At 45.2% G+C, this 23,774-nt stretch overlaps 1 protein-coding gene across 7 annotated transcripts in view; it reads right to left on the bottom strand.

The window, feature by feature from the left end:
• LOC134350026 (protein EFR3 homolog B-like) overlaps window positions 1-23,774 on the bottom strand; it is a 299,220-nt gene that overhangs the window by 95,605 nt on the left and 179,841 nt on the right. For all 7 annotated transcript variants that reach the window (XM_063054929.1, XM_063054928.1, XM_063054927.1 and 4 more), the window contains 3 exons: window positions 14,317-14,489; window positions 4,929-5,004; window positions 4,087-4,248 (listed from right to left, as the gene is read on the bottom strand). In XM_063054929.1, the coding sequence (XP_062910999.1) occupies window positions 4,087-4,248; window positions 4,929-5,004; window positions 14,317-14,489 (411 nt within the window). The remainder of the gene's footprint in view (window positions 1-4,086; window positions 4,249-4,928; window positions 5,005-14,316; window positions 14,490-23,774) is intronic.

Raw genomic sequence — 23,774 nt, forward strand, 5'->3', positions numbered from 1 at the left:
TCTTTTCCTCTTTAAAAATTCCTCCTTACCTCTGTTCCAGCAGGTCACCCCTTAATTTTGAGGGTGTCCCTTGTGTTCTGGATCCTCTCATCAGAGGAAACATCCTCTGCATATCCACCTGAACTAGTCCTTTCAACATTTGGTAGATTACAATGAGATCCCCTTGCATTCTTCTAAATTCCAGTGAGTACAGGCCCACAGTTGCCAAATACTCCTCATATGTTAACCTCTTCAGTCCTGGAATAATCTTTGTGAACCTCCTCTGGACTCTCTCCAATGACAACATATCCTTTCTGAGACATTGTAAATGTAAATTTGCCGGATCAAATAACCACAGCACAAAAAGATCGTTACTTATCTTTTCACCAGTTTATTTCATCTATCTCAGCCGGCGAGTGAACTTGGTCCCGACATCAGGGGAGAAGTGTTCTCATCCCTCCAGTGGTTCAACAAGTTCACTGCCTGATGTCAGAATTGTTACAAAGTATAAGGCCACCGATACAAAAGAACACTCAGGTTGATACAACAGAACAATCAGTTCGATAGACCTCCCAGCTACTCAAATAGAACAAAACTTAATAACTTAGATAAAAGATGCCATTGAAATTTAAATTTTAATTGATAAAGGAACGTCCTGTCTTAAGCTCCATCAGAAACCACCTTTTATCGAAACCAAAAGGAGTGAAAAGTCAGGAGACGTCTTTTGTGGAAAACTTAACAACTTTATCAACATGAGGCCCAGACTGCTGACAATACTCTGAGCGGCCTGACTAGCATCTTATAAAGCTTCAGCATTATCTCCTTGTTTTATATTCTATTCCCCTTGAAATACATACCAACATTGATTTTGCCTTCTTTACCACAGACTCAACCTGTGAATTAACCTTCTGGGAGTCCAAGAGAAATCCAAAGTCCCTTTACACCTCTGATTTTTGAATTTTCTCCCCATTTAGGTAACGGTTTATCGTTCCTTTTACAAAAATGCATTATCTTACATTTATCTCTGTACCTATCCCTGGTGTAGATGAGTGGGGGGTAAATTCATCTCTGTACCTATCCCTGGTGTAGATGAGTGAGGGGTGAATTAATCACTGTACCTGTCCCTGGTGTAGATGAGTGGGGGGTGAATTAATCACTGTACCTATCCCTGGTGTAGATGAGTGGGGGGTGAATTAATCACTGTACCTGTCCCTGGCGTAGATGAGTGGGGGGTGAATTAATCACTGTACCTATCCCTGGTGCAGATGAGTGGGGGGCGAATTAATCACTGTACCTGTCCCTGGTGTAGATGAGTGGGGGTGAATTCATCACTGTACTTACCCCTATGTAGATAAGTGGAGGGGAGGTGAAATTCATCATTTTACCTACCCCTGGTGTAGGTGAGTGGGTGAATTGCTGGGCCATTCTTGGTAACGGCGAATCAGTGGAGGAATGGCGATGATGGTGTTACTGAGACTCAGTACGCTGACTGTTCTCATCATACGAGAAAAACAATAGGTTGTGATCTCAGGATTGCTACCCCTACCACGTGCTAATGAGGCCTGAAATAGGAAGATTATACAGTTTAACACGTGACTAAAGAAATGGTGCAAGAGAGAGGGCTTCAATGTTTGGGTTACTGGACTTGTTTCCTCTACAGAAAGGACAGACTACACCACAACCAGAGGGCTACTAATACCCTTGTGGGAAGGTTTGCTCTTGATGCGCCAAGACATTTAAACTAGAGTTGCAGGGAGATGGGAACCGAGTGCCAGAGCAGATAGTGGAGAAAGATGTTGGTAAACCTACGTACCAAGTCAGAAATTGAAAGGTTGAGAATGGCAAGGTGAATGTTAGAGTTGTGTGTACTTCAATGCAAGGCATATTATAGGAAAGGCAGGTGAATTTAGAGCATGGATCAGCATGTGGAATTATGACAGTGTGGGCATTAATAAAACTTGATTGCAGCAGGGGCAGGACTGGCAGCTCAGTGTTCTGCAGTTCTGTTGTTTTAGATGTGATTGAGGGGGAGTTGTTAAAGGGGGAGGGGTGGCATTATTAGTCAGGGAAAATGGCACAGCGATTCTCAGATGGGACAGATTGGAGAGCTCATCTATTGGGGATGCATGGGTGGAACTGAGGAATAAGTAACGGATGATCACATTGATGGGATTATAGAATAGACATCCCAATAGTCACAGAATTTAGAGATCGCACCATTTACAAGAAAAATAAGGCTGTGATAGTAGATGAATTTAACTTTCCACATATTGACTGGGACTCCCATTCTGTAGAAGGACTAAATGGGAAAGAGTTTGTCAAATGTGTTCGGGAAAGTTTCCTTCATCAGTACATAGAAATCCCAAAGAGAGAGTGTGCGATACTTGATCTCCTATTGGGAATGAGACGGGCAGGTGACATAAGTTTGCGTAAGGGAACACTTCAAATCAAGAGATCATAATACCATTAGTTTCAAAATCAATATGCAAAAATATTCTAAGTTGGAGAAAGGCCAGTTCTGATGGTATCAGAAAGGATCTTGCAAGCTGGACTGAGACAGGTTGTTTTCTGGCAAAGGTGTACTTAGGAAGCAGGAGGTCTTCAATAGTGAAATATTTGAGGGTACAGAGTTTGCAAGTTTCTGTCATAAAAGGCAAAGATTAGGGGACCTTGTTTTTTGAGAAAGATTAAAGCCCTGATTAAGAAGAAGGTGCAGAGCAGCTATAGGCCATCAGAAGAAATGAGTATAAGAAATGCAAGCGAAAACTTAAAAGAAGGCATGAGGTTGCTCTAGCAGACAAGGTGAGGGAGAATCCTAAGGGTTTCTACAGATATAATAAGACCAAAAAGATAGCAAGGGACAAAATGTGACCTTTTGCAGATCAGAGTGGTCAGCTAAGCATGAAGCTGAAGGAGATGAGGGGGAGCTTCAATGGATTTTTTGCATCAGCATTTGCTTTGGAGATGGACGCAGCAGTGAGGCAAAGTAGCAGGAGGTCATTGACCTTATGCAGATTATAGAGGACAAGATGCTTGCTGTTGTGATAAAAATTAGAGTGAATAAATGCCCAGAGCCTGACAAAGAGTCTCCTCGCACCTTGTCAGAGGCTAGTATGGATGTTAGAGGAGCCCTGGCAGATGTTTTTAACACATCCTTAACTATGGACGAGCTGCTGGAAGTTCAGTCGCTTGGCGTTCAGGATAAGGTGGTAAACCAGATTTGTCATTGGCTTAACAGGAGTGATTAAGGGTGGTGGTAGATGGTTGCCTCTCTGATTGGAGGCCTGAGATTAGTGGTGTGCCATGGAGACTGGTGCTGGCTCCATCGTTGTTTGTCATCTCTATCAACAACCTAGATGATAACTGGTGAACTGGATCACAGATTTGTGGATGACACCAAGACAAGAAGCACTGTGGACAGTGAGGAAGGCTATCAAATTAGCAGCAGGATGTGGACCTGCTGGAAAAATGGGCTGAAAATGTTCTAAATTCACATTAAGACATGGGATGTATAAGTATTATTAAAGAGAGCGTTTAACCTACACCGCAGACTTTGAATGAAATTACAATCAGTTGAGACTGAGATTCAGATTCATTGAAACCTACAAACAACCTAACCTAAACCTAAAGTTAGTCCTGACGAAGGGTCTCGGCCTGAAACGTCGACTGCGCCTCTTCCTATAGATGCTGCTTGGCCTGCTGCGTTCACCAGCAACTTTGATGTATGTTGCTTGAATTTCCAGCATCTGCAGAATTCCTGTTGTTAACCTAAAGCTGTGCTGGGGACAGCCCGCAAGTGAGTCCCTGACTCTCGACATCTTGAGAGTGAGCATAAGCAGGAATTTCAACCACATCCGTGAGGTGTTCCACCACCACCACCTCACTGGCCGAGGTGTAGGGTAGAAACCTCATTGAACAGGTCTACCACCTACTCACTGCACCCACCCAGAAGGCAGATACCATATGGGTCCAGTCCACTTTCTTTTCACTATACCGAACTGGACAGCCAGTACCACACAGATCAGTTCCATCATCACCAACTCACTGTACTGACCTGGAGAGCCAGGACTACACAGATCAGTTCCACCATCACCTCACCATACCCACCTGGAGAGCCAGTACCACCCGGATTAAGTCTACCACCACCTCTTCATTGGCAAGTTCCACACTGATAAGGGCAAGCATGGCATAGATGGCATCGTAGTGGATGTGTGAGTTATTCTGCTGTTTACAGCTCATGTAGATATATCTGTACAAGGTCTGCGAGTGCTGTAAGAGAAGAGGCCAACCTTAATCAACATGGACATTACTACAGAGACAGAGACAGTCATTACCTCAGGCACCCCCTGTTACCACCAACTGCCAGCAGGAAACACACTCCTGTATTGAAGGCAGGACCGTGACAATATTTAAGAGGCACCAGGAGATATTAGTAGAAAATATTACTGTACCGTATATGAACAGGCCCTTTTGTCCACAAGGTGTTGGCAAAATAATTCAGCTAATGACACCTCATCCTTCTCCCTGTAGACGACCCAGAGCCCTGCATTCTCTGCACATTCAGGCCTTCATCTCAGTGCCTCTATCGCAGCTCCCTTAACTGCCACCTCACTCTCTGCCTGCACTGTAACAATTCATTCTGCATCCTTTGATTCTTTGATTCTTTGAATTTCCTCTATTTCAATGTATTGTTGAAATGAATTGGTCTGTATGCAAAGACATTTTTCACTTTACCTCAGTACCTGTGACAATCATAAACCAATTTACCAAGCATCCATGTGACAGCAGGGAACCCTGAGCGCCTGTCCTCTTCTGGAGAGGTATGCTGAGAGTGGAACTTATCTTTCAAACCTTCGGTTAATCCTATTCTTCTTGCTGAAACCGCACTGGGTCAACAAGGTAGTCAGTCAGTCAGGAAAGGAAAGGAAAGGTACGTCACATCAACATACCTTCTTCATGAACAGCGTATCCTGCCGAGAGCACTTGTCCACCTTCAGCATCAGGGACGAGATATCGGAAATAATACTGAGGACCAAAAGCAAACACAGTCAGTCACAGTGGGCTGACCACACATTACATGGCACTGTGATTCCAAAGTGTGTAAAGTAAGATTTGCTAGAGGAGGTGGGTGTGTTAACATTTCAAACTTCAAGATTCAAGATTGTTTCATGTTATTTCCAGTAGACGAGTGTAAAGGAGAACAAAATAATTGCTACTCTGAATCTGACACAGCACAAAAAAAACCACAAAAGATAAAGAATACAATAATAAAAAAAAATGAGAGATTCTGCAGATGCTGGAAATCCAGAGCAACACACACAAAATGCTGGAGGAACTCAGCAGGTCAGGCAGCATCGATGGAAATGAATAAACACAAGAGATTCTGCAGATGCTGGAAATCCAAGCAACACACACAAAATACTGAATGGCGGTGCAGGCTCGAAGGGCCGAATGGCCTACTCCTGCACCTATTTTCTATGTTTCTATGTTTCTAAATGCTGGGGGAACTCAGCAGGTCAGGCTGTATCTGTGGAAATACACAGTCAATGGTTCAGGCTGAGCCCTTTCACTGGGACTGGAAAGGAAAGGAGAAGATGACTGAATAAAAAGTTGGGAGGAGAGGAAGGAGGATAGCTGGAAGGAGATGGGTGAAGCCAGGTGGGTGAGAAGGGTAACTGGCTGGAGAGGAAGGAACCTGACAGGAGAGGACAGTGCACATGGGAGACAGGGAAGGGGAAGGACCCAGTGGGAAGTGACAGGCAGGTGAAAAGAGGAAAGAGGCCAGAGTGTGGAATAGAAGAAGAGGGGTAGTGGAAGGAAATTTGTTTTACAGATGGAGAAATTGATATTCATGCCATCAGGTTTGAGGCTACCTCGATGGAATATGAGGTGTTCCTCTTCCACCCTCAGAGTAGCCTCATTGTGGCAGGCCACGGACCAACATGTTTGGACACTGGAAAATTTTGCTCTTGACAGATGGAGCAGATGTGCTCAACTGACCCTAGTCAGACCCCACTTGGAGTACTGTCCTCGGTTCTGGTCGCCTCACTACAGGAAGGATGTGGAAACCACAGAAAGGGTGCAGAGGAGATTTACAAGGATGTTGCCTGGATTGGGGAGCATGTCTTACGAGAATAGGTTGGATGAACTCGGCCTTTTCTCCTTGGAGCGATGGAGGATGAGAGGTGACCTGATAGAGGTGTACAAGATGATGAGAGGCATTGATCGTGTGGATAGTCAGAGGCTTTTTCCCAGGGCTGAAATGGCTAACACGAGAGGGCATAGATTTAAGGTGCTTGGAAGTAGGTACAGAGGAGATGTCAGGGGTAAGTTATTTATGTGTGGAATAGGCTGCCGGCGATGGTGGTGGAGGTGAATACGATAGGGTCTGTTAAGAGATTCCTGGATAGTTACATGGAGCTTAGAAAAATAGAGGGCTATCGGTAACCCGAGGTAATTTCTAAAGTGAGTACATGTTCAGCACAGCACTGTGGCCTGAAGGGCCTGTATTGTGCTGTAGGTTTTCTGTGTTTCTAAAGCGGTCCCCCAATTTTTGATGGGTCTCACCAATATAGAGGAGGCTACATTGGGAGCAGCAGACACAAAAGATGACTCCAGCAGATTCACAGGTGAAGTGTTGCCTCTCCTGGAAGGACTGTTTGGGGCCCTGAAAGAAGGTGAATGGGCGGGTGTGGTACTTTGGCCACTTGCAGGGTTCCCAAGGGATATTGCAACTCTGATAAAGAAGAAGAGGGAGTTGTATGAAATGTATAGGAAACAGGGAGTAAATCAGGTGCTTGAGGAGTATAAGAAGTGCAAGAAAATACTTAAGAAAGTAATCAGGAGGGCTAAAAGAAGACATGAGGTTGCCTTGGCAGTCAAAGTGAAGGACAATCCAAAGGGCTGTTACAGGTATATTAAGAGCAAAAGGATTGTAAGGGATAAAATTGGTCCTCTTGAAGATCAGAGTGGTCAGCTATGTGCGGAACCAAAGGAAATGGGGGAGATCTTAAATAGGTTTTTTGCATCTGTATTTACGAAGGAAACTGGCATGAAGTCTATGGAATTAAGGGAATCAAGTAGTGAGATCATGGAAACTGTACAGATTGAAAAGGGGGAGGTGCTTGCTGTCTTGAGGAAAATTAAAGTGGATAAATCCCCGGGACCTGACAGGGCGTTCCCTTGGACCTTGAAGGAGACTAGTGTTGAAATTGCAGGGGCCCTGGCAGAAATATTTAAAATGTCGCTGTCTACGGGTGAGGTGCCGGAGGATTGGAGAGTGGCTCGTGTTGCTCCGTTGTGTAAAAATGGATTGAAAAGTAATCTGGGAAATTATAGGCCGGTAAATTTAACGTCGGTAGTAGGTAAGTTATTGGAGGGAGTACTAAGAGACAGAATCTACAGGCATTTGGATAGACAGGGACTTATTAGGGAGAGTCAACATGGCTTTGTGCGTGGCAGGTCATGTTTGACCAATCTATTGGAGTTTTTCGAGGAGGTTACCAGGAAAGTGGATGAAGGGAAGGCAGTGGATATTGTCTACATTGATTTCAGTAAGGCCTTTGACAAGGTCCCGCATGGTTAGGAAAATTCAGTCGCTAGGTATACATGGAGAGGTGGTAAATTGGATTAGACATTGGCTCAATGGAAGAAGCCAAAGAGTGGTAGTAGAGAATTGCTTCTCCGAGTGGAGGCCTGTGACTAGTGGTGTGCCACAGGGATCAGTGCTGGGTCCATTGTTATTTGTCATCTATATCAATGATCTGGATGATAATGTGGTAAATTGGATCAGCAAATCTACTGATGATACAAAAATTGGAGGTGTAGTAGACAGTGAGGAAGGTTTTCAGAGCCTGCAGAGGGACTTGGACCAGCTGCAAAAATGGGCTGAAAAATAGCAGATGGAGTTTAATGCAGACAAGTGTGAGGTATTGCACGTTGGAAGGACAAACCAAGGTAGAACATGCAGGGTTAATGGTAAGGCACTGAGGAGTGCAGTAGAACAGAGGGATCTGGGAATACAGATACAAAATGCTCTAAAAGTGGTGTCACAGGTAGATAGGGTCGTAAAGAGAGCTTTTGGTACATTGCAAACAACAGGAATTCTGCAGATGCTGGAAATTCAAGCAACATACATCAAAGTTGCTGGTGAATGCAGCAGGCCAAGCAGCATCTATAGGAAGAGGCGCAGTCGACGTTTCAGGCCGAGACCCTTCGTCAGGACTAACTGAAGGAAGAGTGAGTAAGGGATTTGAAAGCTGGAGGGGGAGGGGGAGATGCAAAATGATAGGAGAAGACAGGAGGGGGAGGGATAGAGCCGAGAGCTGGACAGGTGATAGGCAAAAGGGGATACGAGAGGATCATGAGACAGGAGGTCCGGGAAGAAAGACAAGGAGGGGGGGTGACCCAGAGGATGGGCAAGAGGTATATTCAGAGAGACAGAGGGAGAAAAAGGAGAGTGAGAGAAAGAATGTGTGCATAAAAATGAGTAACAGATGGGGTACGAGGGGGAGGTGGGGCCTTAGCGGAAGTTAGAGAAGTCGATGTTCATGCCATCAGGTTGGAGGCTATCCAGACGGAATATAAGGTGTTGTTCCTCCAACCTGAGTGTGGCTTCTTCTTTACAGTAGAGGAGGCCGTGGATAGACATGTCAGAATGGGAATGGGATGTGGAATTAAAATGTGTGGCCACTGGGAGATCCTGCTTTCTCTGGCGGACAGAGCGTAGATGTTCAGCAAAGCGGTCTCCCAGTCTGCGTCGGGTCTCACCAATATATAAAAGGCCACATCGGGAGCACCGGACGCAGTATATCACCCCAGTCGACTCACAGGTGAAGTGATGCCTCACCTGGAAGGACTGTTTGGGGCCCTGAATGGTGGTAAGGGAGGAAGTGTAAGGGCATGTGTAGCACTTGTTCCGCTTACACGGATAAGTGCCAGGAGGGAGATCAGTGGGGAGGGATGGGGGGGACGAATGGACAAGGGAGTTGTGTAGGGAGCGATCCCTGCAGAATGCAGAGAGAGGGGGAGGGAAAGATGTGCTTAGTGGTGGGATCCCGTTGGAGGTGGCGGAAGTTACAGAGAATAATATGTTGGACCCGGAGGCTGGTGGGGTGGTAGGTGAGGACCAGGGGAACCCTATTCCTAGTGGGGTGGTGGGAGGATGGAGTGAGAGCAGATGTACGTGAGGGAGATGCGTTTAAGAGCAGAGTTGATAGTGGAGGAAGGGAAGCCCCTTTCTTTAAAAAATGAAGACATCTCCCTCGTCCTAGAATGAAAAGCCTCATCCTGAGAGCAGATGCGGCGGAGACGGAGGAATTGCGAGAAGGGGATGGCGTTTTTGCAAGAGACAGGGTGAGAAGAGGAATAGTCCAGATAGCTGTGAGAGTCAGTAGGCTTATAGTAGACATCAGTGGATAAGCTGTCTCCAGAGACAGAGACAGAAAGATCTAGAAAGGGGAGGGAGGTATCGGAAATGGACCAGGTAAACTTGAGGGCAGGGTGAAAGTTGGAGGCAAAGTTAATAAAGTCAACGAGTTCTGCATGCGTGCAGGAAGCAGCGCCAATGCAGTCGTCGATGTAGCGAAGGAAAAGTGGGGGACAGATACCAGGATAGGCACGGAACATAGATTGTTCCACAAACCCAACAAAAAGGCAGGCATAGCTAGGACCCATACGGGTGCCCATAGCTACACCTTTAGTTTGGAGGAAATGGGAGGAGCAAAAGGAGAAATTTTGGTACATTGGCCTTTATTAATCAAAGTATTGAGTATAAGAGCTGGAATGTTATGATGAGGTTGTATAAGGCATTGGTGAGGCCGAATCTGGAGTATTGTGTTCAGTTTTGGTCACCGAATTACAGGAAGGATATAAATAAGGTTGAAAGAGTGGAGAAGGTTTACAAGGATGTTGCCAGAATTTGAGAAACTCAGTTACAGAGGAAGGTTTAATAGGTTAGGACTTTATTCCCTGGAGCGTAGAAGAATGAGGGGAGATTTGATAGAGGTATATAAAATTATGATGGGTATAGATAGAGTGAATGCAAGCAGGCTTTTTCCACTGAGGCAAGGGGAGAAAAAAAGCAGAAGACATGGGTTAAGGGTGAGGGGGGAAAAGTTTAAAGGGAACATTGGGGGGGGGCTTCTTCACACAGAGAGTGGTAGGAGTATGGAATGAGCTGCCAGACGAGGTGGTAAATGCGGGTTCTTTTTTAACATTTAAGAATAAATTGGATAGATACATGGATGGGAGGGATATGGTCCGTGTGCAGGTCAGTGGGACCAGGCAGAAAGTGGTTCGGCACTGCCAAGAAGGGCCAAAAGGCCTGTTTCTGTGCTGTAGTTTCTATGGTTCTATGGTAAGTGCCAGGAGGGAGATGAGAGGGGAGGGATGAGTGGACAAGGGAATCACGAGCGTATGATCCCTGCTGAAACCAGAGAGAGGGAGGGCAGGTAAAGGTATGTTTAGTCGTAGTATCCCATCAGTGAGCTGCTCGTTGGTGGAGGAACTGGATGGTGTAGACAATGTTGCTGCCTGCTACAGGAAGGTATTGGAATTGGTGCATGTAAGGAGGCATGCAATGTGACCGCAGGTAATTGTCTTGGATGTTTCTCTTGCAATCTGAAGACCTTGTTGGACATTTAAGGTGCTACAGGCCTGTTTGCTTTTTTTGATGGTGTGACAGACGGCAGGGGAGCTGCATGGCCTCGGTTGTAGCAAGGACTAGGCCCTAAGCCACAGGCTTGCCTGCTGCTGCTGTCCGGGATAGTAGGTGCCAGAGGTGATGTAACTTGTGGGACATGTCACTCAGGGTCTTAAGATATATACAGTATATTGCGGCAAGCATTTGGTCCATAACGACAAACGAGGAAACTCGTTAAAATCAACAACTGTTTTATTGTGATGAACACAAAACAGACTGGGGACCACATGACCCACAGACTGAACCCAACCAGTCTCACGCAGACGGAGGGAGGTGACCATCACACACCCGGGTTACAGTTAGGGTGACCCACAAATACACAAGCAAATATCTGTATAACCCAAACTAAAATGTAACAATAAATGAACTGGAACTTCCCACCATAATCCCACAAACACGTTTTAACACAAGTGCTGGTCATCGGAGATGCAAGGACAGGCTGTTGACCACATCTCTCCCACCCCCCAGAGCGTCACTATATATATATAAATTTTTTTGTGTGTGGGACTGTATGTGTGCTTACTATCTTGATTGTGCTGTGTATGTTCTGCACCTTGGCCCCAGAGAAGCACTGTCTCAGTCGGCTGTATTCTGGTATGGTTGAATGATAATTAAACCTGAATTTGATTTGATTAATGGGGCAATATTACAGACCATCCAACAGTTCAGGGGATTTAGAGGGACAAATTTGCAGAGAGATTTCAGACTGCTGCAACAAACATAAGGTTGATATAGCAGGTGAATTTAATTTTCCTCATATTGACTGGGGGAACTACCATACTGTAAAAGAAATAGATGGGATGGAGTTTGTCATTTGTGTTCAGGGAGGTTTCCTTAATCAGTATGTAGAAGTGCCAATGAGAGAATGTGCGATACTTGATCTCCTACTGGGGAATGAGACAGGGCAGGTGACGTCAGTCTGTGTAGGGAACACTTTGAACCTAGTGATCACAATGCCATTAGTTTCAAAGTAAATATGCCAAAACATAGGTCTGGTCTGCGGGTTGATATTCTAATGGGAGAAAGGCCAATTTTGATGATATCAGAAATGATCTGGCAACTGTGGATTGTGACAGGCTATTTTCTGGCAAAGGTGTAGTTGGTAAATTGGAGGCCTTCAAAAGTGAAATTTTGAGAGTACAAAGCTTGTAATTTCCTGTCAGAATAAAAGGTAATAATAATGGGTGTAGGAAACCTTGATTTTCAAGAGATTTCAAGCCCTGGTTAAGAAAAAACAAGGTGCATAGCAGGTATAGGCACGTAGGAGCAAATGAGGTGCTTATGGAGTAGAAGAAATGCAAGAGAGCACTTAAGAAAGGAATCAGGAAGGCTAAAAGAAGATATGAACTTGCTCTAGCAGACTAAGTGAAGGAGAATCCTAAGGAATTCTACAGATATGTTAAGAGCAAAAGGATTGCAAGGGACAGAACTGGTCCTCTGGAAGATCAGAATGGTAATCCATGCGTGGAGCCAAAACAGATGGGGGAGATCTTAAATAAATTGCATCTGTATTTACTCAGGAGACGGACACAGAGTTTATCAAAGTGAGGTAAACGGCATCCACTTCATGGACCCTATACAGATTACAGAAGAGGATGTGTTTGCTGTCTTGAGGCAAATCAGGGTGGATAAACCCTGACTGATGAGGTGTTCCTTCAGACTCTACGGGAGGCAAATGCAGAAATTGCTCGGGCCATAAAGAGATATTTAAATCATCCTTAGTGACAGGCGAGGTACAAGGGGATTGGAGGATTGCCAATGTTGTTCCAATGTTCAAGAAAGGTTTTAAAAATGAACCAGGAAATTATGAGCCAGTGAGCCTGGCATCAGTAGTGGGAAAGTTACTGGAAGGTATTCTAAGGGACCAGGTATATAAAAATTTGGATAAACATGGATTGATTAAGGATAGTCAGCATGGCTTCGTGTATGGTAGGTCATGTCTAACCACTCTTAAAGAGTTTTTCGAGGAAGTTACCAGGAAAGTTGATGTTGTCTACATGGACTTTAGTAAGGCACTTGAGAAGGTCCCACATGGGAGGTTGGTCAGGAAAGTTCAGTCGCTCGGCATTCAGGATGAGGTAGTAAACTGGATTAGACATTGACTTTGTGGGAGAAGACAGAGAGTGGTAGTAGATAGTTGTTTCTCTGACTGGAAGCCTGTGACTAGTGGTGTGCTGCAGGGATCGGTGCTGAGTCCATTGTCGTTTGTCATCTATATCAACAAACTGGATGATAATGTGGTTAACTGGATCAGCAAATTTGCAGATTGGGAGTGTAGTGGACAACGAGGAAGGCAATTGTGGCTTGTAGCAGGATCTAGAGCAGCTGGAAAAATGGGCTGAAAAATGACAGATGGAACTTACTGCAGACAAGTGTGAGGTGTTGTACTTTGGCAGGACCAACCAGGGTAGGTGTCACACAGTGAGGGCACTGAGGAGTGTGATAGAACAAAGGGATCTGGGAATACAGGTCCATAATTCATTGTAAGTGGCTTCACAAATACACAGGGTTGTAAAGAAAACTTTTGGTCCATTGGCCTTCATAAATCAAAGTACTGAGTATAGGAGATGGAATGTTATGCTTAAGTTGTATAAGACATTAGCGAGGCCTAACTTGGAGTATTGTGCGCAATTTTGGCCACCAACCTGCAGGAAAGATGTAAATAAGATTGAAAGAGTACAGAGAAAATTTACATAGATATTGCTGGGTCTGGAGGACCTGAGTTATAAGGAAAGATTGAATAGGTTAGACTTTATTCCTTGGAACATCGAAGGTTGAGAGGAGATTTGATAGAGGTATACAAAATTATGAGGGGTATAGATAAGGTAAATGCAAGCAGGTTTTTTCCACTGAGGTTGGGTGGGTCAACAACCAAAGGTCATAGGTTAAGAGTGAAAAGTGAACAGCTTAAGGGGAACTTGAGGGAAAACTTCTTCACTCAGAGGGTCGTGAGATTGTGGAATTTGCTGCTAGCACATGGAGCATCTGAAGTCAATTTGAACGTTGAAGTTTGGATGGTTGGGGTATGGAAGGCTCTGGTCAATGGGAGTGGATAATTGAAATGGTTCAGCCTAGATGGGTTAAATGGCCTGTTTCTGTGCTGTACTTTTCTATGACTGTATGAAAGAGAGAAGATATTTTGGGGAACAATTCAGTGATGGAGCAAGCAAAGTTGAGTGGCTTTCTCCCCTCTGATTCAAGAGTCTGATGGTTGAGGGTAGTTTTTTCTTGTGAATGCTGTTTATATGATGTACTGTACCTCTGGTGCTGCTACAAGTAAGGTTTGTATACGTGTACTTGTGCATATCACAATAAACTGAACTTTGAAATGTTCCACTGTGAAACAATGCAAGAACTCCCTGCACAACATGGTAAACACAAGAGATTGCTCAGATGCTGGGTATCCAGAGAAACACACACAAATTGTTGGAGGGAATCAGCAGGTCAGGCAGCATCAACAGTCAATGTCTTGGGCCAGGACCCTTCATGAGAAGTGATGATGCTTGACGAGATGCTTCAGCATTTTGTGTGTGTTGTATCTATGGTAATACTAGAGGATGACAAGAAGGAAATATGCCTGCAGAAGAACAGGGCAGAGAGAAAGAGACGGGGTGAAGGCTGCTTAGAACACACACCTGACATGAGAGAACTTGTGCCTGTTTTCCTGACGGTCGATCAGACTGAGGAGGATCTCGATAACAAGGAGTCGAAGTTCAGCATCCTCCATTAATGCTGTAGACAGAAGAGACTCCAAGAAGGAGGAGGGCAAGGTTGCTAACAGATTCTTGCTCTGAAACCCAATTGTCACCTGCAGGCAGGAAAACAGAACAACAACTGTGAAAAGTGAAACATGTGCTTATAGATCCTCCACATGACGGGTGGGAAAGCTCAAGCTCCTACAAGGAACAAAGTGTATCTCTGGAATCTGCTGTTGCTAGAGGTGATATCACTGACTGAGAACGTAAAGAATGGTTGGTAAGTTTGCGGCTGACATTAACATAGATGAAGTCACTGACAGTGAAAAGGGTTATGAGGATTTACAGAAAGATCTTGATTAGCTGGGTAAATGAGGATTAGCAAATGGAGCTTAATTCAGATATCTGTGAGGTTTTGCATTATGGGATGACAGATTGGATTTCAGTTTCACACTGAACAGCAGAGCTATCGCAGCAAAGCAGTTAGGATGACAATTTTACAAAAATCAGATTTAATATCACTGGTACACGTCATGAAATTTTTCAGCTTTACAGCAGTAGTACAATGAAATTCATGATAAATAAAAGTATCGCTGAGTGTGTGCTTCTGGAGGAGGCTTCTGTACCTGTTTCCTGACGGTAACAGTGTGAAGAGGGCATAGAATAGTACAGCACAGTACAGGCCCTTCGGCCCACAATGTTGTGCCGACCCTCAAACCCTGCCTCCCATATAAGCCCCCACCTTAGATTCCTCCATATTCCTGTCTAGTAGTCTCTTAAACTTCACTAGTGTATCTGCCTCCACCACTGACTCAGGCAGTGCATTCCACGCACCAACCACTCTCTGAGTAAAAAACCTTCCTCTAATATCCCCCTTGAACTTCCCACCCCTTACCTTAAAGCCATGTCCTCTTGTATTGAGCAGTGGTGCCCTGGGGAAGAGGCGCTGGCTATCCACTCTATCTATTCCCCTTATTATCTTGTACACCTCTATTATGTCTCCTCTCATCCTCCTTCTCTCCAAAGAGTAAAGCCCTAGCTCCTTTAATCTCGGATCATAATGCATACTTTCTAAACCAGGCAGCATCCTGGTAAATCTCCTCTGTACCCTTTCCAATGCTTCCACATCCTTCCTATAGTGAGGTGACCAGAACTGGACACAGTACTCCAAGTGTGGCCTAACCAGAGTTTTATAGAGCTGCATCATTACATCGCAACTCTTAAACTCTATCCCTCGACTTATCAAAGCTAACACCCCATAAGCTTTCTTAACTACCCTATCTACCTGTGAGGCAACTTTCAGGGATCTGTGGTCATGTACCCCGAGATCCCTCTGCTCCTCCACACTACCAAGTATCCTGCCATTTACTTTGTACTCTGCCTTGGAGTTTGTCCTTCCAAAGTGTACCACCTCACACTTCTCCGGGTTGAACTCCATCCGCCACTTCTCCGCCCACTTCTGCATCCTATCAATGTCCCTCTGCAATCTTTGACAACCCTCTACGCTATCTACAACACCACCAACCTTTGTGTCGTCTGCAAACTTGCCAACCCACCCTTCTACCCCCACATCCAGGTCGTTAACAAAAATCACGAAAAGTAGAGGTCCCATAACAGATCCTTGTGGGACACCACTAGTCACAATCCTCCAATCTGAATGTACTCCCTCCACCACCACCCTCTGCCTTCTGCAGGCAAGCCAATTCTGAATCCACCTGGCCAAACTTCCCTGGTTCCCATGCCTTCTAACTTTCTGAATAAGCCTACCGTGTGGAACCTTGTCAAATGCCTTACTAAAATCCATATAGATCACATCCACTGCACTACCCTCATCTATATGCCTGGTCACCTCCTCAAAGAACTCTATCAGGCTTGTTAGACACGATCTGCCCTTCACAAAGCTATGCTGACTGTCCCTGATCAGACCATGATTCTCTAAATGCCTACAGATCCTATCTCTCAGAATCTTTTCCAACAGCTTTCCCACCACAGACGTAAGGCTCACTGGTCTATAATTGCCCGGACTATCCCTACTACCTTTTTTGAACAAGGGGACAACATTCGCCTCACTCCAATCCTCCGGTACCATTCCCATAGACAATGAGGACATAAAGATCCTAGCCAGAGGCTCAGCAATCTCTTCCCTCGCCTCGTGGAGCAGCCTGGGGAATATTCCATCAGGCCCCGGGGACTTATCTGTCCTAATGTATTTTAACAACTCCAACACCACCTCGCCCTTAATATCAACATGCTCCAGAACATCAACCTCATTTATATTGTCCTCACCATCATCAAGTTCCCGCTCATTGGTGAATACCGAAGAGAAGTATTCATTGAGGACCTCGCTCACTTCCACAGCCTCCAGGCACATCTTCCCACCTCTATCTCTAATCGGTCCTACCCTCACTCCTGTCATCCTTTTTTTCTTCACATAATTGAAGAATGCCTTGGGATTTTCCTTTACCCTACTTGCCAAGGCCTTCTCATGCCCCCTTCTTGCTCTTCTCAGTCCCTTCTTAAGCTCCTTTCTTGCTTCCCTAAGTTCCTCAATAGACCCATCTGATCCTTGCTTCCTAAACCTCATGTATGCTGCCTTCTTCCACCTGACTAGATTTTCCACCTCACTTGTCACCCATGGTTCCTTCAACCTACCATTCTTTATCTTCCTCACCGGGACAAATTTATCCCTTACATCCCGCAAGAGATCTCTAAACATCGACCACATGTCCATAGTACATTTCCCTGCAAAAACATCATCCCAATTCACACCTGCAAGTTCTAGCCTTATAGCTTCATAATTTGCCTTTCCCCAATTAAAAATTTTCCTGTCCTCTTTGATTCTATCCTTTTCCATGATAATTATAAAGGCCAGGGAGCGGTGGTCACTGTCCCCCAGATGCTCACCCACTGAGAGATCTGTGACCTGACCCGGTTCATTACCTAGTACTAGATCTAGTATGGCATTCCCCCTGGTCAGCCTGTCCACATACTGTGACAGGAATCCATCCTGGACACACTTAACAAACTCTGCCCCATCTAAACCCTTGGAACCAATCAGGTGCCAATCACTATTAAGGAAGTTAAAGTCACCCATGATAACAGCCCTGTTATTTTTGCACCTTTCCAAAATCTGCCTCCCAATCTGCTCCTCTGTATCTCTGCTGCTACCAGGGGGCCTATAGAATACCCCCAATAGAGTAACTGCTCCCTTCCTGTTCCTGACTTCCACCCATATTAATTCAAAAGAGGATCCTGCTACATTACCCACCCATTCTGTAGCTGTAATAGTATCCCTGACCAGTAATGCCACCCCTCCCCCCCTTTTCCTGCCCTCTCTATCCCTTTTAAAGCACTGAAATCCAGAAATATTGAGAATCCATTCCTGCCCTGGTGCCAGCCAAGTCTCTGTAATGGCCACGACATCATAATTCCATGTATGTATCCAAACTCTCAGTTCATCACCTTTGTTCCTGATGTTTCTTGCATTGAGGTACACACATTTCAGCCCTTCTACCTTACTGTCTTTACACCGTTTATTCTGCTTCTCTTTCCTCAAAGCCTCTCTGTATGTTAGATTTGGCTTTACTCCATGCACTTCTTTCACTGTTCTATCACTCTGGGTCCCATCCCCCTCGCAATTAGTTTAAATCCTCCCGAACCACGCTAGCAAACCTACCTGCAAGGATATTGCTCCCCCTCGAGTTCAGGTGCAACCCATCCAATCTGTACAGGTCCCACCTTCCCCAGAAGAGATCCCAATAATCTAAAAATCTAAAACCCTGCCCCCTGAACCAACTCCTCAGCCACGCATTCAACTGCCATCTCCTCCAATTCTTACCATCACTGTCACGTAGCACTGGCAGCAATCCTGAGAACGTCACCCTTGAGATCCTGTTCTTCAGCCTTCTGCCTAATTCCCGAAACTCACACTTCAGGACCTCATCCCTCTTCCTGCCTATGTCATTGGTCCCAACATGTATCACGACTTCTGGTTGCTTTCCCTCTCGTACCATGTCCTGGGTGATGACGATCCTCACTGATGAACACTGCCATCCGAAGGATCCACTCCTTGAAGATGTCTTGGATACTATGGAGGATATATCCCAGGGGGCCAAAGTTCATTTTTCCTGTCTGTATGTTGGTTTTCTCCGGATGCCTGTTTTCCCCCACAGTCATTGTAAATTGTCCTGTGTTTAGATTGGGATTAAATCGGTTTAGCCTCAGTGGGCTGGAAGACCATTAGACCATAAGACATAGGAGCAGAATGAGGCCATTCAGCCCATTGAGTCTGCTCCACCATTCCATCATGGCTGATCCCAAATCCACTCAACCCCATACACCCACCTTCTCAGTATATCCTTTGATGCTCTGACTGATCGGAAAACGATTACTTTCCACTTTAAGCATATGCACAGACGGCCGCAGTCTGTGGCAGAGCATTCCACAGATCTACTACTTTCTGGCTGCTTCCTGCCTGTCAGCCATTCCGCTATCCATGCCAATATCTTTCCTGTAACATCATAGGATTTTCTCTTGTTAAGCAGCCTCATTTGTTGCACTTTATCAAACGCCTTCTGAAAATCCAAGTAAATGACATCCACTGCTTCTCCTTTGTCAATCCTGTTTGTTACTTCCTTGAAGAAGTCTAACAGATTTGTCAGGCAAGATTTCCTTTTACAGAAACCATGCTGACTTTGACTTATTCTATCATTAGTCTCCAAGTACCTCGAAACCTCATCCTTAATAATAGACTGCAACACTTTCCCAACCACTGAGATTAGGCTAACTGGCCTATAATTTCCTCACTTTTGTCTTCTTCTCTTCTTAAAGAGTGGAGTGACATTTTCAATCTTCCAGTCCTCCGGGACCATGCCAGAATCAAGTCATTCTTGAAAGATCATGACCAGTACATCCATTATCTCTTCGGCAACCTCTCTCAGGTCTCTGGGATGTAGTCCATCTGACCAAGGTGACTTATCCACCTTAAGACCTTTGAGTTTGCCTATCAGTTTTTCCTTTGTAATAAAATGGCACTCACTCCTGCTCCCTGACACTCACTGACTTCTGGCACACTGTTAGTGTCTTCCACAGTGAAGACTGATGTAAAGTACCTATTAAGTTCACCTGCCATTTCTTTCTCCCCCAGTACTACCTCAGCAGCATCATGTTCCTGTAGTCCAATATCACCTCTCACCTCCCTTTTACTCTTTATCCAACTGAAAACTTTTCGTATCCTGAAATGGGAGGGTGAGCAGCCAGAGGTCGTGGTATCCTGCTCTATATTATTGGTTAGTCTGCTCTCATATTTCATCTTTTCCCTTCTTATAACTTTTTTAGTTGCCTTTTGTTGGATTTTAAAAGCTTCCCAGTCATCCAACTTCCCACACACTTTTGCTACCCTATATGCCATTTCTTTGGCTTTTATGCTGCCCTTAACTTCCTTTGTCAGCCACGGTTGCCTACCCCTGTCATTTGAGAACTTCTTCCTCTGTGGGACATATGTATCCTGTGCCTTGTGAACTATCCCCAGAAACCTCAGCCATCTCGACTCTGCAGTCATCCCCTCCAGTATCCTCCTCCAATCCACCTGGTCGAGCTCTTCTCTCACGCCTCTGTAATTCCCTTTATTCCATTGCGATACTAATACACGTGACTTATACTTCTCCCTCTCAAATTGCAGTATGAATTTATGATCATTGACTTCTGAGGCTTCCTTTATATTAAGCTCCCTAATAACATCTAGGTTATTACACAACCTAAGATAGCCCTTCCCCGAGGAAGCTCAAGCACGAGCTGCTCTGAAAAGCCATTTCATAAGCAGTCAACAAATTCCCTTTCTTGTGATCCGACACCAACCTGATTGTCCCAATCCCCTCGCATATTGAAGTCCCTCATTACAATTGTGTCATTACACTTATTACCTGCCTTTTCCAGCTCCCTTTGCAATCTCAACCCCTCATCTAGGCTACTATTTAGAGGCGTATATATGATTCCCATAATTTTTTTTACCCTTGCAATTTCTTAACTCCACCCACAAAACTCAACATTCTCTGACCCTATGTCACCTCTTTCTAAAGATGTAATTCCATTTCTTACGAACTGAGCCACAACAGCGCCTGTGCCTCCCTGCCTGTCCTTTTGATATAACATATATCCTTTGATGTTAAGCTCCCAACTATGACCTTCTTTCAGCCGTGACTCAGTGATGCTTACACCATCATACCAACCAATCTCTAATTGTGCCATGAGTTCGTCCACCTAATTACAAATGCTACCCACATCCAAATACAGCACCTTCAGTCCTATACTAATTGCCCTTTTGAATATTGCCTCTGTGGTACAATTTAACTCTTTGCTCTGTCTGCATTTGTACCCAATCATTGGCTTGTCCTTCCTTACATTCATGTTACACCCATCATCTAGTTATCAACCTGCTGGCTCATCCTCAGCTCTGTCATACTGGTTCCCATCTCCCTGCCATATTAGTTTAAACCACTCCCAAAGGCTCTGGTAAACCTGAGTGCGAGAATATTGGTCCCCCTTGGATTCAAGTGCAACCTATCTCTTTTGTACAGATCCCACCTGCCCCAGAAGAGGTCCCAATTATCCAGAAATCTGAATCCCTGTCCCCTGCTCCAATTTTTCAGTCACACATTTACCTGCTACCTCATTCTATTCATACACTGACTTTTGCATGGCACAGGTAGGAATCTTGAGATTACCAACCTTGAGGTCCTGTTTCTCAGCTTCCTTCCTAATTCACTCTATTCTATTTTCAGGAGCTCTGGGTCTGTTCCATGATGTATCTCAAAATAAAAATAAAAATAAGCAGAGTATAATTCCATGATTCTCTGAAAGTGGTGGAAAAAAGTTTTCAAAATAAAAATAAAAATAAGCAGAGGAACGTTGGAGTATAATTCCACGATTCTCTGAAAGTGGTGAAAAAGGTTTTCGACACACTGGTCTTCATCAGGGCACTGAGTACTGGAGTTGGGAGGTTATGGGGCAGTTATTGGTGAGGCTCTACTTGTAGCATTGTGTTCAGTTCTGGTCATGCTGTTCTAGGAAAAGTACCATTAAGCTAGAAAGAATACAATGATTTCTGAGGATGGTGCCGGGACTTGCAAGCTGTTTAAAATCATGAGGGGTGGGGGGGGGGGGAGAATATTCAGGAGAATGCACGCAGTCTGTTTCCCAGGGTTGTGGAAACAAGAAACTGAGGAGACAGGTTTGAGGTAAGGGGGGAGATTTAATAGGAATCACAGGAGCAGCTTTTTCACCCAGAAGATGGTCAGTATATGGAATGAGCTGCCAGGGAGAGTGGGTGAGGGAGAGACCTTAACATTGACAGCCACATGGAGTGTAGAGGTAGAGGGATATGAGTTAAATGCAGCTAAATGGCACTGGCTCAGATGGGAATCCTGGTCACCATGGAAAATATGTTTCCTGCTTTATCACTCTATGAGTCATTTTAAGGGGGGATACTTGCTAGATGAAGGAATTGAAAGGTACATGCAATAGAGAAGAGAGTTGTGGTGTAGCGGCAGAGACAGGAGTTGTGGCGTACAGGCATAGAGAGGAGTTGTGGTGTACTGACAGAGACAGGAGTTGTGGTGTACAGGCAGAGAAAGGGAATTGTGTACTGACAGAGAAAGGGAATTGTGGTGTACTGACAGATACAGGAGTTGATGTGTACTGGCAGAGAGAGGAGTTGTGGTGTACTGGCAGAGAAAGGGAATTGTGGTGCACTGACAGAGACAGGAGTTGTAGTGTACAGGCAGAGACAGGAGTTGTGGTGTACTGACAGAGACAGGAGCTGTGGTGTACTGACAGAGACAGGAGTTGTGTACAGGCAGAGAAAGGGAATTGTGGTGCACTGACAGAGACAGGAGTTGTAGTGTACAGGCAGAGACAGGAGTTGTGGTGTACTGACAGAGACAGGAGTTGTGGTGTACTGGCAGAGACAGGAGTTGATGTGTACTGGCAGAGAGAGGAGTTGTGGTGTACTGGCAGAGGGAGGAGTTGTGGTGTACCTACAGAGACAGGAGTTGTACTGTACAGGCAGAGAGAGGAGTTGTGATGTACTGACAGAGACAGGAATTGTACTGTACAGGCAGAGACAGGAATTGTGGTGTACTAGCAGTGAAAGCGAATTGAGGTGTACTGGCAGAGAAAGGGAATTGTGGTGTAGAGGCAGAGAGAGGTGTTGTGGTGTACAGACAGAGAGAGGAGTTCTGGTGTACTGGCATAGAGAGGAGTTGTAGTGTACAGGCAGAGACAAGAGTTGTGGTGTACTGACAGAGACAGGAGTTGTAGTGTACAGGCAGAGACGGGAGTTGTGGTGTACAGGCAGAGAACGGGAATTGTGGTGTACAGGCAGAGACAGGACTTGTGGTGTACTGACAGAGACTGGAGTTGTGGTGTACTGGCAGAGACAGGAGTTGTGGTGCACAGGCAGAGAAAGGGAATTGTGTACTGACAGAGAAAGGGAATTGTGGTGTACTGACAGAGAGAAGAGTTGTAGTGTACAGGCAGAGACAGGAGTTGTGGTATACTGACAGAGACAGGAGTTGTGGTGTACAGGCAGAGACAGGAGTTGTGGTGTACTGACGGAGACTGGAGTTGTGGTGTACTGGCAGAGACAGGAGTTGTGGTGCACAGGCAGAGAAAGGGAATTGTGTACTGACAGAGAAAGGGAATTGTGTACTGACAGAGACAGGAGTCGTGGTGTACTGACAGAGACAGGAGTTGTAGTGTACAGGCAGAAACAGGAGTTGTGGTGTACTGACAGAGACAGGAGTTGTGGTATACTGACAGAGACAGGAGCTGTGGTGTACTGATAGAGACAGGAGTTGTGGTGTACAGGCAGAGAAAGGGAATTGTGGTGCACTGACAGAGACAGGAGTTGTAGTGTACAGGCAGAGACAGGAGTTGTGGTGTACTGACAGAGACAGGAGCTGTGGTGTACTGACAGAGACAGGAGTTGTGTACAGGCAGAGAAAGGGAATTGTGGTGCACTGACAGAGACAGGAGTTGTAGTGTACAGGCAGAGACAGGAGTTGTGGTGTACTGACAGAGACAGGAGTTGTGGTGTACTGGCAGAGACAGGAGTTGTGGTGTACTGGCAGAGACAGGAGTTGTGGCATACAGGCAGAGAGAGGAGTTGTGATGTACTGACAGAGACAGGAATTGTACTGTACAGGCAGAGACAGGAATTGTGGTGTACTAGCAGTGAAAGCGAATTGAGGTGTACTGGCAGAGAAAGGGAATTGTGGTGTAGAGGCAGAGAGAGGTGTTGTGGTGTACAGACAGAGAGAGGAGTTCTGGTGTACTGGCATAGAGAGGAGTTGTAGTGTACAGGCAGAGACAAGAGTTGTGGTGTACTGACAGAGACAGGA

Source organism: Mobula hypostoma, chromosome 8, assembly GCF_963921235.1.
Source record: "Mobula hypostoma chromosome 8, sMobHyp1.1, whole genome shotgun sequence".
In the NCBI taxonomy this organism is placed as follows: domain Eukaryota; kingdom Metazoa; phylum Chordata; class Chondrichthyes; order Myliobatiformes; family Myliobatidae; genus Mobula; species Mobula hypostoma.